This window comes from Dunckerocampus dactyliophorus, chromosome 2, assembly GCF_027744805.1.
Source record: "Dunckerocampus dactyliophorus isolate RoL2022-P2 chromosome 2, RoL_Ddac_1.1, whole genome shotgun sequence".
In the NCBI taxonomy this organism is placed as follows: Eukaryota; Metazoa; Chordata; class Actinopteri; order Syngnathiformes; family Syngnathidae; genus Dunckerocampus; species Dunckerocampus dactyliophorus.
In genome coordinates, this window is record NC_072820.1 from 33150495 (window position 1) to 33166278 (window position 15784).

The following is a 15784-nucleotide window of genomic DNA, read 5'->3' on the forward strand; positions in this document are numbered from 1 at the left end:
ATTTAGTTGCATTCAATGTTAAAAAATCTGATATGGCGTTCACGGAAATACATTTTAAAATTTGTGACTTTCATGGCTCTCTTAGCCAAAAAGGTTCCCGACCCCTGATATAGAGGATCTGTGACTAGGTGTTTGCAAGAGATTGCTGAAAACAGCAGAAAACTCATATCATATAGAAGAACATTGACAAGCGTTTTTGGAGTAGATTCCTAAAAACAGTAGTGCACTCCTGCCCTATTGAGGATTTCTTACTAGGCTTTTTGCAGTAGATTCCTAAAAACAGCAGTGTGCTCCTGTCATATAGAGGAGTTGTGATTTGCGTTTTTGCAGTTGATTTCTTAAAAACTCTCCCATTGGGCATTGTCTACCATCTCTTGGTAGATTGACTCCAAATTGTTGTGTTCTACCCTTCCATATGTATGTGTAGCATGTGGATACTAATGGCTGTCAGAGGCAGACCCACGTGTTGTCACATAAGTACGAGATGCATTCCTGCACACAGTGTGAAGCTGACAGCCAATGATGGGCCCCCTTTTTTCCATACCTCTACTGACTTCGAATAAAGAAGAGTGAGAAGAGGCAGGGGTAGAACACAACATGGTCCACGTTGGAAATGGGTCTAATGTGAAATTGTGGCGAACTGTAACATGGTCCCTGGTACACCTTTCTGCACTATTTGGACTCTCAGAGGGGGGGACTCTCGGAGGATCCAGCAGAGTGGCAGGTAGGGTCAGTGTTGTGCCATGTTGATGCTGTATGACCACTAACTTTAGCTTTAACTTTAACTTTGCAGCTGGAAACAGAAGATGATAGCATTAGTTCTCTAGCAACAGAGCTGTTGAGGAGCTAACAACTGTGGATACAGAAAAATTATAAGATATGGGATTTGATACTAGTTGTTCTGATACTTTGATATTTTTGTAAGTTTTGTTTAGTAAACCCACGAAAATCAACCTAATGATATCAAGATATGCCAAGTTGTGTAATTACAATAACAAATATATATATATAATAAAATAAAAGAGAGGCCAAATCATTTTTCTTATTCCTTTTTTTCTATTACAGTCAAATATGACCTATTGAGCCACAATTATAATGTGTAGATAGATTTTTATTTTTATTGTTATGTTAATTATTAGATATATAATTTTTTCCTGATTATCCAAATAATATATAAATACTTTTTTGGCCAATACAGTTGGCCAAAAAGTATAGTCACATATAATACAGTATTAGTTGAGTAGAAGTAGATGTTTTTTAATCTACAATTTTAATAATTTAAAAAATAATTCCTCCCTTGTAATGTTGTCTGAGTTAGGCTGTGTTTAATTTAATTTAATTTTAGAAAATAAGACATGAACTGGACTTGGCTCTCCGCTGTTTTAAGGGATTCTTTTGGTTAATTAAAAGCACAGCAATAATGAAACATTCCATGAACACCACTTATTTTTGGGTTGGGCCTTGACAGCACACACTTAATAAAGCATGCTTGACGTCACAGATTTTTGAAAGCTTTATTTTTAGATAGATATTCTCACTCAATGGTCAAATTGGTGACAATCTGTAGTGATGCATTCAGTATTGTCATCACTAGACATTTAATTTTAATAGCCACTTTCTGACAGCTATGATGATGGATTGTCTTGTTTTTCCTACACATGTGCAAATCTTCCCCATTCACACGTTTGTTGGCAAACTAATCAACCACCATTGTTGACCTTCATATTTTTTACCACAGGTCCCGATGCAAATTGATACCGCTGTATTGGCTTCTGCAGGTGTACCCCATTTCTGTCATGTATTGTAATGTTAAGTTTCCCGCTTAGTGCTCAGTTCACAGAAAAGGCGTGTTCTTATCAGTGTTTGTTATCCCATCACTATGTGTGTGCGTGCAGTCCACACTGCACAAAGAGTCACTCAGCCAGGAGTGTTTTTGTCGTGCTTGAGCAGGGCGTGTGTTGCAAAACGTGACACTTGGAGAAACAATAGAGGCTTATTGTTGTAAGGAAGCCAGCACCTGAAAACTGAAAGTTAACATCTTCTCATCACCACGTTCCTTGTTATTATATTAATTGCTTATCCGCATAATTCCGCATGTTTTTTTTTTTTTTTAAAGAAAAGAAGAATTTTTAGACTTTTAAATGCATTACAAATGGAAATGTATTATACGTGAAATATGAGTGAATGGGGAAACGCAATCCCTTTGTTTTTCCTCTATGTGTTCAAGTGATTCCACGGCACCCCCATTTATATAAGCTAACTACCGCCATCGGAATGCTGCATTACACAAACATGCAGTTTCGGTCGTGTTCTGGAAATGAAAGCTGAGATGTGCAACACTGATAATTAAAAACACTCTTGCGTAAGTAGATGACATCAAAGGAGGATTTTGTTCCTTTTGGCACCATGTAAAACATCTTTAATGTGAGTCTTGGTGATTGTTTAAAGAATATACCACACAGAGTAAGTGTTTAAAAAAGATTTGAATGGCAGCTCTGCAATATAAATAAATACAATGCAGGTGGTCCTTGGGTTACACACAAGATCAGTTCCTAGTAAGTCAAGTTTTGGTTTAAGTCAGCTCTCATACCTAAATTAACGCTTAAGTCACTCATACTGTACACAGAACACATGCATTACAAAGTACAGTAATAAAACACTAAATACAAGAATTAAATGAAACCATATAAAAGCCAGACCACTAGCATCCTTTCCATCTCAATAGTAAGACCACTACGCTGCTTGGTTGTTACTGTCACTTTCACAGGATCAGCGTGAGCCACACTTAGTGTATTCTTCTGTTGTAACTACATTTCGAGTGAGTCTCGTGTTTACCGAACAAAATTAAGTTTTAATTAATTTATGGGAGCACATAGCCAGCCATGAAATGTTATAACATGAGGACCGCTTGTATATGCAGATGTCATCGTGCTGTGGGTTTTGACTTCTCAGATTATTTTGGACTCTTTTCTGTTAATTTATTGTATGAAATCTGCTCGTTATCTTATATAACTGGTGAGGTCACTCATCACACATTTTTCTGTGGAGGAGCCTGTCATTAAAGTTGTTTCCTGTTACCATGACCTGGATACTGGTAAAGCTCACACTCTTCACACATTTTTTATGAAGGAGCCTGTCATTAAAGTTATTTCCTGTTACCATGACCTGGATACTGGTTAGGTTAATTAATTTGCACCCCAATTAGGCTTTCATAATCAAGAAACAGTTTGACAAAATGCACACCATGAAACAAACCAGCGCTTGTTTCTTATTACTACTCAGATTTTTTAAATTGCTGGTAAATTGACACTATCCCACAGGTGCGCCTTAATGTATCCCATCTATTTGTGTGCAAGTCCTTCGAACCTTGTTCTATAGTGGCCACCTCTTTCATTGAGAGTTCAGTTAGAGAGCACAGGGGGAGGCATGTATAATGCCCTTGCTTTATGAAAAGGCCTGTTTTTTTTCTCACACTAAAAGTTTCAGGTCGCCTCTGAGAGTTAGGACAGTCTTCAACAAGAGCTCATTGTGTACTCCTGCTTCTACTTATACTCTTTCAGACTACTGGTCTATAATCAAGCTGTGTGTGTTTAATTCGACACACTCAGTTTCTCTAAATATAGTCCTCTTGTAGTTCTCTTATAGCTTGAAATCAAGCCCAAACTGTCAAAATAAGAATGTCTCCCTCAGTTGTAGTGTACAGCTAAATCTGGTCTTCAGAATAGTCGGAGCAGCATCAGCGCCAAAGGTCCAACAACGAGGATTAGTGACCTGGTGACCAGGAAATTGCACACTAAAGAAAACAGGATAGAGTGCAGGATGGAGGATTATTCATTGCAGTAAAAATATATTGTGGAATTTGTCTCCATCTTCCATAAAGACTTTTCCCCCCAGGCAGAGTGTTTTCCTGCAAACAGAGATAGTAGCCAGTTTAAACAATGGGAGTGGCTATGCGGCTAATCCTCCACTCATGTGACTCTACTGAATCATTAACACAAGGAGGCCCCTCCTTCGGTACACCCCCCCTGCCCCTCCCAGCCCTCTGTGTTCAACAATTCGCTGAGATGACAGCCGGGAGGGTATGATTCGGTTACACTGAGAGCTGGGAGGCGCTTGAGCAAGGCAGTCCCGCTGAGGCTGTGGAGAGTAGACATGAGAGACAACTAGTCGCTTAGTCAGAACATGCCTAACAGGTGGTGTCTCCCACGGCACTTTGTCATGGAATGCCGGAATCTGGAAAAAAGGAATAAGCCTAATTGAAGACTCTTCAGCTCCGGGAAGGCTTGATTTTAAACAGCCAGAAGCATGAAGAACCCGGTCGTTTATAGCAACCCTGTTATGTTTGCTCCCGTGGACTGGAACTTTGCTCCTGAGGCCCCAGTGAGGAGGGGGAAGAGTGTGGAGGAGCTCGGGGACGCCGGGTGGGCTAAGAAGAGGGAGAGGGTGGCTCATCTTCAACACTTACAGCAACTACACCAGCTTCAGCAGCAACAGGTTGTATACCCTGGCTATGGCATAGTTCCTCCCGCTCCTCCCGGCCATCCACAGCAAGCCATGATGGCACCAAGACCCGGTAACCCAGTTCCGATTCACGGTTGCCCGATGCCGATGCATGCTGGGATGATGCCTGTGCATAGAGGCCCAGTGGTAGCTGTAGGGGGGGTAGTACCACCTCCGTGGCCTGTGCAGTGGGATCACCAAGGCCAGGTCACACAGGGCAACCAACCAAGCTGGGAATATGAAGAACAGCAGAAGAGGCTTCAGGGACAGAATATGTACTACCACCCAGGTTCAGAGGACGGTCATCTAGATTTGAGGATATCAGAATGGAAAGGCAAACATTGCTTCTTCCAAGGCCCAGAGGATTACAACCAGGACTACGTCCAAGCACCACAAGAAAAGAACAACAGGAGTCAAGAAGGCTACGGAAAATCGGATGAGGACAGAAGAAGAGACAATAGGGCCAGAGAATGTAACACTGACGATTACGGACGCAAGAGTCACCGGGAATACGATGAGTACGATCATAAATACGACAGAAGACAGCACGACCGCTATGATGACGGAGAATATTATGAGGAACGGAGACATCTCAGGCATGGTCTCAAAGAACGTGACCGGTACAACAGCAAATATGAAGACTACTATGAGGATGCTTGCAGAGAGGATTTTCGTGATAGAAATCGCTATTATTCCCAAGACCATTACGACGCCAAAGATGGTCATCGATATAGGGAAAAAGATTATTACCAACATAGAGAAGAGGAAGAATGTTATAAGGAGCGTAAGTCCAGCTATGAGGATGATCGCAGAGAACATATGTACAAAGAGAAGGAAGCCTACAATCGAAGAAATGAAGAAAATTACAGCAGTAGACGGAGAGGACAGTATGACTCTGAATTGGATGAACGCAGTGGTTATAAAGATATGGACCGCTATTACAGATACAAAGATGACTACAGGAGAGACGAGCATCCAGACCACAAGAGGAGGGACGAGCACAGGGCAAATGAGCACTACGACCGGCGGGAAACTTACAAGGACAATGGCTGTCATAACCGCACCGAAACAGACTGTTACAAATTTAGAGATGAAGGACGTCCCCACCGCAAACCCAGAGACCGATATCGAGATCTGCGTTCAGTATCTGTTGATTATGTGGAGCACCCCAAAAAAGACCGCAAGACGCACTGTGAGGAATGGGTTGAGCAGCAAAACCAGAAACTGGCGCTCAGGCACTCTTTTGAGGACCCCGGCACATACAATCGCAGCGAAGAGCATGAAAAAGGGTACGAGTCAAGCACCGGGAACGCTGGTCCTAAGCGTGGTCGGAAGCCTGTTTATGTGGGCTCCCTAGATCGCAACAGCTTCTACAGGAAGACGGCTCCCAGCTCGCTGCGAAAGTCACCCTTCGCCACTAACAGGAAGCAGAACAAAGGTAAACAGTGAGAGAAGCTTCTTTTGTGTGTTGTGACTGACGAATAGTCAACTGGTGGCTCGCAGGCCAAAACCAACCCATAAATGACATCAACTGGCCCATGAGTTCATTGCAAAACTTAGGTGTTTGCAGCAGGTTCCTTCTGTCATAGAGAAGATCTTTGGCTAGTGTTTTTTGCAGTAGGTCCCTCAAAATAGAAGCTTGCTTTTGTCATGTGGCACAGCGGCTTGTGTTCCCACAAATCTCCAGCGAAACGAGGGGTAGGGGCAGATCTCATGTTATTTATTATGTGTTGTGTAAAACTAAGCCAGTAATAACATCAAATTAAAAGCACAAAATGAATACAGACCCACTTTCCACCATGGGATGGGTCACTGTTTGCAAAAAACATATATATGCAAAAACTATGGGATTTGTAACTGTATTGTTTTTTTTAAATAAAATAATGGTCCATATTTCCATAATGTATATGCATTTACATGTTCGATGTACTTATGCAATTTAATTTTTTTTAAAGTGTTTTTAAGCTTCCCGCGGCCCAGTGATTGGGGATCCCTGATGTAGAGGATCTTTGACTTGCATTTTTGCTGTAGTTCCTTACGACCGCTGGAATGCTCCTGTCATATTGAGGATCTTTTTGACGAGTGTTATTGAAGTAGGTCATTCAAAACTGAAGAGCACTTCTGTCACATGCAGAGGATCTTTGACTAGTGTTTTTTACTTGTAGTTCCCTCAAAACAGACAGGTGCTTCTGTCATATAGAGGATCTTTGACTGTTGATTACATTTTGTGTCTGTTTTAATGTAGGACTTGCTTCATACGTGACTGTGTTAGTCATTTTTGTGAAGTCCTAGCCTTGCATTGATGTTTTGTACAAAAAAGTCAACCCTGGCCTTTAGCATTCCTAAAATATGGTCTCTGGAACGATGTAGTTGAAAAGCCCTGGTCTAAACTAATCAAACGGTACCCACCAGAACATTAAACCCAACACGTAGGCGATATACTTTAAAAGGTCATTCACATCTCAGTAGATAATTTAGGGTGGAGAAATGAACTCCCTTTTCTTATCATGTGACCTCTGATCAATGCTTTAGAGGGTTCAAAATGATGACACAGTCTTTCCCCATCTCAGGATGTCTTTTTATTAACTAGTGTGTGTTTGTGTGCATCCCACATAGAGGCCAACTATTTCCTTTTCCATCTGCAAACCTGCAGAACTTGTTTTGTGGATTCTTGGTTTTGTTGTCTTTGTCCCTCAAGCTAGTTGCCGCATTGCTGAAGCAATTTTCACCCGTAACTAGTCAGTTCAGTTTTTGCATTAGTCTCTAGCTCCCTACAACTTTACAAATCAACCTTGTTTTGTTAAGCAAAGTTTGGGCAACTGCAACAAAGAGAGAGGGAGACAGGGAGAGCGCTCTTCTGGCTTGAGTTGATTGTGTCTGAGAAGAAGCAGGTGGCAGCCCCACGACCCCTCCCCCAGTCACCTAGACACACGTGCACAGCCACACACACAATCTATGCCGTCCCCCGCCAGCCGACTCCTTTCAGTAGTCCGTGTATTAATCCCTAGCGTCAGCATGGTGAGTGGATGGCGGGGGTCTGTCTGGTGCCAGGCACCGGCTAGCACTGACTGACTCCTTATATTGTCCACGAGTCTGTGCGTGTGTGTGTGCAGGGACCCTCAGGGGGCTTATTTAAAAGGTGACGCCATTTTTTAAAACACACATGCACACTTACTGCTTGTCATCCTTTAATCCTGTTATGGCGTTTCAGCTCTGTCAGGAGTTTGTATTTGATTGCACGGCTAAAAACATTAGAGCGGCCCTCTGCGATGCTTAATGGGGTTAAAGTGCGTTTCACTAACATTGAGAGGAGGGCAGGGCTATTTTTTTAACGCATTTTGACTTCTTGTCTGCAATCATCCTGTATTGAATGGAATAACATTTTAGGGGGTCACTACTGTGTGGCAGGCAATCACTCACTATATTTACATAAACAAAAAAACTAATCATTGCATGAATTTTGTTGGAACCATCTTTTGCAAATGCATGTAAACACCTTAATTAAATCATGTTTGACTTTCAACATTAGCAGTCCCAGCGTTTTCTTACTCCTGCTCCCATGCCCAGAGGACAGCCAGAAGGCTGTGTGGTTTAAAATTAATAACTCAATAACCTACACACACCTTTGTTTTGTAAACGCAGCCATTACCTGCCAGATTGGTGGTTCACAGATGATGACTGATTCTCTGAATATATTAGGATATTAGTTCAAAACTAATCAAGCCACTTGGCTGTCCTTTGGGCATGAAAGTTAGAAAAGCAATTGGTTGGGCTGTGGGTCTTCTTTCAAAGATTACATCAGATTCATCAGATTAGATCCGTGGCAGACTGATGGTGCAGTCCTTAAAAGACAAAGTTTCCATCAACAAGGATACTTTTTTTTAAAGAAGAAAGTAAAATCCTACCTGTTTATTAATAAGTGTAAGATAACATATCAGATGCCTCTTATTGATACAAATACAGTATTGAAGAGCCGAATGTTTTTGTGAGTGAGAAGAACATTCACAAGAGGTACAATGGATCCCTGCATATTCACATTCAAATTCATCTTATTTGCTCTATATTATCGAAATAGATGCTTACACTCTAATACAGTGGTTCCCAAACTTTTTACAGTCGTGTACCCCTTCAGACATTTGACCTGAAGCCATGTACCCCCTACTCCTGGACACTTAAAAAAACAAAACCTTTTTATCTTAATTAACTTGAAATATTGAACATAATTAATTAGTTAATTAATTGTATCGTTGAATCTCCGCTTGGGCATCTCTGTGTGGAGTTTGCATGTTTCTCCCCGTGTGTGTGTGGGTTTTCTCCGGGTACTCCGGTTTCCTCCCACATTCCAAAAACATGCATGTTAGGTTAATTGGAGACTCTAAATTGTCCATAGGTATGAATGTGAGTGTGAATGGTTGTTTGTCTATATGAGCCCTGCCATTGGCTGCTGACCAGTCTACGGTGTACGCCGTCTCTTGCCCCAAGTCAGTTGGGATAGGCTCTAGCATACCCCCTTGACCCTGGTGAGCGGCATAGAAAATGGATGGATGGAATTTTATCGTAATTCTGGGTCAAAAATGTGTATTTTGCATGGTGACACTTTGGCTTTTCATATGAGCACTGATAACTAGATAGTAGTAATCCTACATATCTTTCATTCCAGTTTCATGTTGGCATCCTTCCGTATAGAATGGGTTGAATTTGAGCTTCACTTTTTTTGTCCACCCATATTTTGCGTCTTCAATTTTGCTCCAAGGTTCTTCCCAAGCACATAGGGTCTTTCCAGTCCAAAAGTCAACTTAAGTGATTTCTAAACGAGCCTCACTGTGACAGCACTTTATGAGGGAATTTTCCATTGACTAGTTCACAATATGGGCCGCACGGCGATCTAGTGGAACATGTTGGCCATACACAGTCGGGAGATTGGGAAGACCTGGGTTCGAATCTCCGTTGGAGTTTGCATGCGTGCGTTTTCTGAGTGTGAATGCTTGTTTGTCTATATGTGCCCTGCGATTGGCTGGCGACCAGTCCAGTCCTGTCGCCCGAAGTCAGCTGGGGTAGGCTCCAGCATACTCCCGTGACCCTGAGGAGAAGTGGTTTAGAAAATGGATGGATGGATGGAAGTTGACAATATGATTTTCATTTTTGTTTTCAGCTTACCTTTTGGCTTTGCTTTTCCAGCCTCTCCCTGTCGTCACTGTTTTTCAATCCCAACATCTGCCTCAGGCTTCAGTGTCTCAGCCCATTTACGTCTTTCAGCTCCACACGTGCCTCGTGGGATATTTTGTTTTGAGGCAGTCCACACATGAATGAGTGAAGAGCACCTAGAATTAATATTGAATCATTTATTTGAATAGTTAGCTGCATTAAGCTGCATTTAGGTGTAGTTGTGTGTTTTTCTTCTACAAAAATTGAATATCTCAGTTATTGTCCATTATAATAAAGGAAAATCAGCGCATAAGTAAGTAACCTTCAGACAGAAGTGCGGGAAAAACATATGCAACTGATCTTTGACCTCATGGAATTAGGGCCAAGTGTGGCATCCTAGTTTATAAATGTTACTTTAAATCAGCGACAGTTGACAATCAACACTCATTTTCTTGATTGACTCTTTTTAGTGCCAGACAGTTAAGTTGCGTCTTCTCTGTTTTACGCTCTGAATACTCCTCATGACACTTTAGCCTGAATTATGCTTCTGCCTCGTCACTACGCCGGCCAGCCTGACTGCATCTTGATTGATTTATAGCTGTTTGGGCGGAGCTGATGCGTGACTTGCAATTCCCCACCTAGAGCCCTATGATTTCGGCATTGCCAACAGAGTCGTGGAATTGTCCAATAAAATGGGAATCTACTGTTAAACATGGAATCTCGCAGAAATTGACAAATTATCAAAGAAATGCTGTCATCGTGAAGAGAAGGAACGTTTGTTTGGGGAAGTATTTCCCCGGCAGACCGCTCAATTGTGGCGGAATCACATCAACACTAGCGCACCCCCTCCCAAACGAAACATGTTGAAACGGCGACCTAAAACACTGGTGTAAGTTGGCGTAAAAATTTTGAAATTCAACTCTTACGGAGCGTGAATTGAAGCTAGCTGACTTAGCTTTGTTACGACAGTCAACAGACATTGTCAACACACGCAACACACTTCCGGCCTTCAAAATGACAGCGTTGTTGGCCACGTCCTGTCTAATTGTGTCAAAAAAGCAAGGGTGTCATAAAAAATATCTTGCATAAATAACGCAATTGGAATTGCATCGGTAACTCCTTCTTCCTTAATCACAAGCACGGGTATTACAGTTTGTTGAGGATTTTGTAGCAATGTGTGCAGAGGATCCCAATTACAATCCCATGACAAAAGTTAGCCAAGCTACATCCTTTTCTGAAATACTAGGCAAAATTGGCTAATGATGTATTGTATCAATAAATGTATGGATTGTTGCATTTAATTAACAGACATTTTATTTACTGTCATAGAAGTACACACTCTAGGCTGGTAACATGAGTGTAAAAGGTAAAAAACAGAATTCTAAAAATTTTTAAATAAAAAAATAACAGAATTTGGGAAAAAATAAAACCTAGGGGCCTATCCATCAAAACAACTCCCTTGGACTAGCTATTTAACTGCCGTTGTGGTAGTCAGCAATGTTGACAGCGACATCCAGATTGTTGTTGGAGCTGGACTTAATAAATGTGGAACAGTCATTTTTGTTATGTGTTACCCTGAAACTGCTCATATAATATTCTTATAACATCTTTGCTGAGATTTTCCTCAATTTGCGCCATTGTTTCTTGTTTTGGTCGACTTTTGAAACATGCATAAGGGAAAAAACGGAAATGATGAAGGGAGGTTGTAGTGGGTGGAGCAGGCGCCGTGACGCTGCAGCATAATTTAGGGAATCTAACTCAAAATTAAGTGTGAATTGGGCTTTCATAGGTTTTAATGTTTTTCTTTGTCTGAAGCTGCTGCAGGGGAGTTGTGCCTCATACTTTGAAACCCTCTGGCATAGAATTTTGAAATGATTAGATGTTGGATTGAAGTCCTGTTATTCCATTGTGAATTAACATGAGAACAGATATGACAAATTGGTTTCCACCGACAGGTTCTACAGAAGTAGTACTTTCCCATTCAGGCAGTAGATTCTATAGTATTACAAATCATCAAATAGATATTCAAAGGGGAGCGCTCTGTAGACTTACTCCTCATATGCAAAACAGACAGTCTCTCCAATCAACTGTTTATAAAAGAAGTGCGACAAAATGACATAATCCCAAGAACCTTCAAGCTCGCTGTCCTATTAGTGAACAAAAGCACCTCAGTTCATTAGTTTGCGGCCATGAGATGCCTGGAAAGGAGAATCTCACGACAGCAGCTGCTTTTGTTTGCCAGCAACGGCACATGGAGGTGACTGTGATTCTGCCACAATCTGGAATGTGACCCTTTGACATTTGACCCTCAAGAGATAAGCAGGATATGGAATGTCACTGAATGAGCCTACCGCTCTGTTCAACCTCGTTAGACCACAAACAACCAGGGATGATGAGTGTTTTCTGCACGGAAATTCATTAAAAGCTGCCGTCGCTCCCGTTTTTGTAATCTGATTACTAGGGTTGTGAACGACAAACCGATGCAACCGGACATCTGGTTTGCCAAGCCAACGATTTGGCTGTGCCGGTAGAAGCGTCCAGTATCGATAAGAATCAGCCATAAGTCTTTAGATTAATTGATTGCGGAGACATGCACCAAGTATCACGAGAGAAGCAATCAGTTGACAGTGTGTCTTTAAAAGAACGCGAGTGCCTTGGCCTCCAGAGAAAGGATTGTCGCGCTGTAGCTGAAGCATGCGCGACAATCCTAGCACAGCTGAAGATGAGAATGGATGTAAATAGTAGCAGGCGCGCTAGCTAGCTAACTTTTTTGCGTTGTACCTTGTTTACTTTGAAATGTTGCACTTCTGTTACCTACCTGCAGTGTTGAAAACACCATGCTCAGGCTGAAATGATGCACGCTTACTATTGTTATGACATTGTGAGTCTCGGTTTGTTTTACTTTTCCATTTATTTATCTGTGCTTTGACACTTTGCCACTTTTGAAGAGAGATATCATTATTTAAGGGGTTTTGCACTATTTATTTATTTTGTATTATTGATTGGACTGAAGGTTAAGCAAGTCTTCTTTTGGTCTGTGTCTAAACAATAAATACATTTGACATGTTATTCTTTTGACTTTATTTTTGCCAGTGCATGCTGGGGATATGATGTGCTCTTACACATTTGAAAATACTGTAAGAATGCCACCTTTATATAATTGGCATCTTTATTTTATTATGTATCATTGATGTCTACATCAACAAACATTAACCCTTGAATTGAATTGTATCGTTTGTACACTGCATCAAATCGTTCTGTTTTTAAAATACATAGTTTTTAAATCGTATCGTAATCTGTGTATCTACATTCAAATCGAATCGTCTGTCACAAAGATTTACATCCCTACTGATTACCAAATGCCCACATGGAACACATTATGTGAGGGACAGGAAGTGTAACTGCTTTGAGATGTACCTGTAGTCACTCATCTACTCGAGTACAGTGCAGCCCAACCTTTGGCTAGCAATAGGGCCAATGAGAAGCCCGCCCTTGAAAACCCTGTTCTGTCAATTAAAGTTGGGAACACGTGGCCTTCCCGATGAAAAACGGAAACGGAAAAAGACAAGACATTAATGCTGCACTTAAAGTAACTTGAATTTCCAAAAAATTAAAGCATAAGTCAGACTGTTCAAACATTGTTAACTATCATATATTAGTTCATCCTTATTTTTATTTTGTATTTGAGATTTAGTAGAGATAAGTTACCTGCCAATTTGAAGTTTTTTCATGTTTCATTTTATAAATCATCAAAGGTGTTTAGACAAAAAACACAAAAACCGAGGTGCATACTGAACCGTGATTATGGCATGCTGTTAGACCCTTACGCACTAGTATCTGCACTGCGTAAGGTGCCTGTGTTTATTTTGCCTGTTACTATCAAGCACAGATCATTCCAGTACATTCAAGGTGAATAACAAGTCAAAACTTGCAGACATTTGCTGGAGTTTTCATGAAGCTTCTATCGTGTAATTTCATGCCCTAACTCTAAAAAGCATTGCTTGTGTGTTTGTTGGAAGAAAAGTTGCTCCCTTGCTGCTCTCCAAAAAAACTTTGAGGGGAGGGGGCGGCGCCCCCATGCTGTTTTGGTTGCCTGGGCGACTGCGCATTCTCCTGTGAACTTCAGAGCCCAAGCGCTGATTAACGCTGACCCCGAGTTTGACTTTAATTCACTGTTATTGGCACAGTTAGTGGGCTTTTATTCTAAAAACAAAAAAACAGGTCAAATCAATAGTGAGGATAAGCGGCATAGAGGGTGGATGGATGGATGTGGTTTGTTTTTTTAAAGTATTCCAGAAATTGAGACATGGAGATCAGGTTGAAATAGTGTTGAAATGTGCAGTACTGTAGTACTGTATGTCAACTAAGCATGTTGAAAATATCTATTTCAAGATGAATGCGGCACATGTAGGGTTAGATGTGGAGTAGGTGGAGCACAGTCAGGTGTCTGTGAAAACACAAAACGGATACATCGAAGATCTGGACTGAATTACACCCACAGAACTCTGTCCAATTTAGCTCATCCAACACATGAGCTACATCAGTGAGTGAATGCAGCATGCAACACCCTTAAAGCATCCTTTGTTTTTGAACAAACATCACAGAAAAGAGTTGTAAATGAATCTGGTTTCAGCTTTTATGGTCCGCCACAGTGGTTGTCGTCCACTCTGGTGTGTGCGTTTGTGTGTGTAATCATGGTGGCTTCCCATCCTTTCTCATGGTAATTGGAGCGCTGGAATGGGACGAGCAGCCGAGAGCTGGACTTCATGTTGACAATGGACTATCTTAGAATGGCTGCTGTTGTGTGAAAGAGAGGAGGAGGGGCGGTGCTTGTTGTATGTAACAGGTGGGTGAAGCCTGAGGATCATCCCCTTACTCCTTCTAGTTGCTTAACTTGCACAGAAACCGCAAACTGTGTTGAATTAGTGTTTGAAGTTGAGACTATAAAGGCTTAGTTTACTCGAATGTTTCCTGTTTCTGGGAATGTTGAGGAAACATTTCCCGACTGAAACATTATGTTGGCAGGAATCCAGATGGTACAAAAATATAGTACAATACACTGAGTGGTGGTTCTTATTTGACCACGTTAGAAACAGTTCTCACTATGATGCAGTTCTACCTGGCTACAAGCACAATATAATAAACATATGCAGTTCTTGCAATGGATCTCATTAGAGTACATAGTTGTACCTAATACTATGGCCAGGCTCCACTTATAGCAGGGTTATGCAAGTACATTGTCCCATTGACCACATTTTCAGGAAGCCAGGGACTGGCTCTGCTGACATCTTTATTTGCATACTGTAAAATGTTAATGCAAGGCTCTGTCATCTCTTCACATTATTAAAAGATCCTCTAGATCAGGGGTCTCTCTAACTCAGTTTACTTGGGGACCGCTGAAGGAACTGTCGAGGTGAGGCTAGGCCGCATGAAGTATTGGGAGTAGGGCTGTGAATCTCAGGGTACCTCACGATACAGTACGATACGCGATGCATGGCTTGCGATAACGATTATATCTCAATACGGGGGTAGGGTAAACCAAAAAGATAAATAATTTCATAGTTTGTTTGGTGCATTCAGGTAGAATACGTTCCAGCTTACCCGTGACCCTAGTGAGGACAAGCAGTATAGAAAATGGGAGGAATTTTTGCAGCATATTTTAACCAGATCACAAGCAGCAATGGTGCAAAAAGAATGATACTGTTGTAGTGGAACATATGTGTCAACAGGATTTTTGTTGAAGTGGCTGACAAACAGTAAACTCATTCACAAAACGCAACATCTCATATCTGTCAAGCAGATCAACTATGTAGAAGAAGCATAGAAAAAATAAATATTTAGTGTAGTATGATAGTAGTGACGTATTTACCGGAAAGATACAAGAGAATGAGTGGATAAGGTTGAACAGCACGACAATATAAAACATAAACTAAACACACATCTCTTGATTGAACAACACAACATTTAGCATTTTAATAGAAAAATTAACGTTTTTCTTACTACTAGACACAGTTTTCTCCGCAAGCATGGTGACGAACGAGGTGGTTGTACATGTCTGTCGCGGCGCCCATGTATTGTATTTTCATCAGACGCTTCTTCCATACTGCAACGTCCTTATCCAATATATCCTCGTCCATGC

The 15784-nt window shown here is 41.3% G+C and overlaps 1 protein-coding gene across 3 annotated transcripts in view; it reads left to right on the top strand.

Moving 5' to 3' along the window:
• The window catches only part of dnmbp (dynamin binding protein), a 55361-nt gene that overhangs the window by 23362 nt on the left and 16215 nt on the right, over nucleotides 1-15784 (top strand). The window contains exon 1 of one of the 3 annotated variants that reach the window (XM_054767933.1): nucleotides 4080-5938. The exons of the other annotated variants lie outside the window; for them this stretch is intronic. Within the exon in view, the coding sequence (XP_054623908.1) occupies nucleotides 4306-5938 (1633 nt within the window). The 5' untranslated portion in view covers nucleotides 4080-4305. Of the gene's footprint in view, nucleotides 1-4079; nucleotides 5939-15784 lie in introns of those variants that run through there. 3 annotated transcript variants of the gene reach the window in all.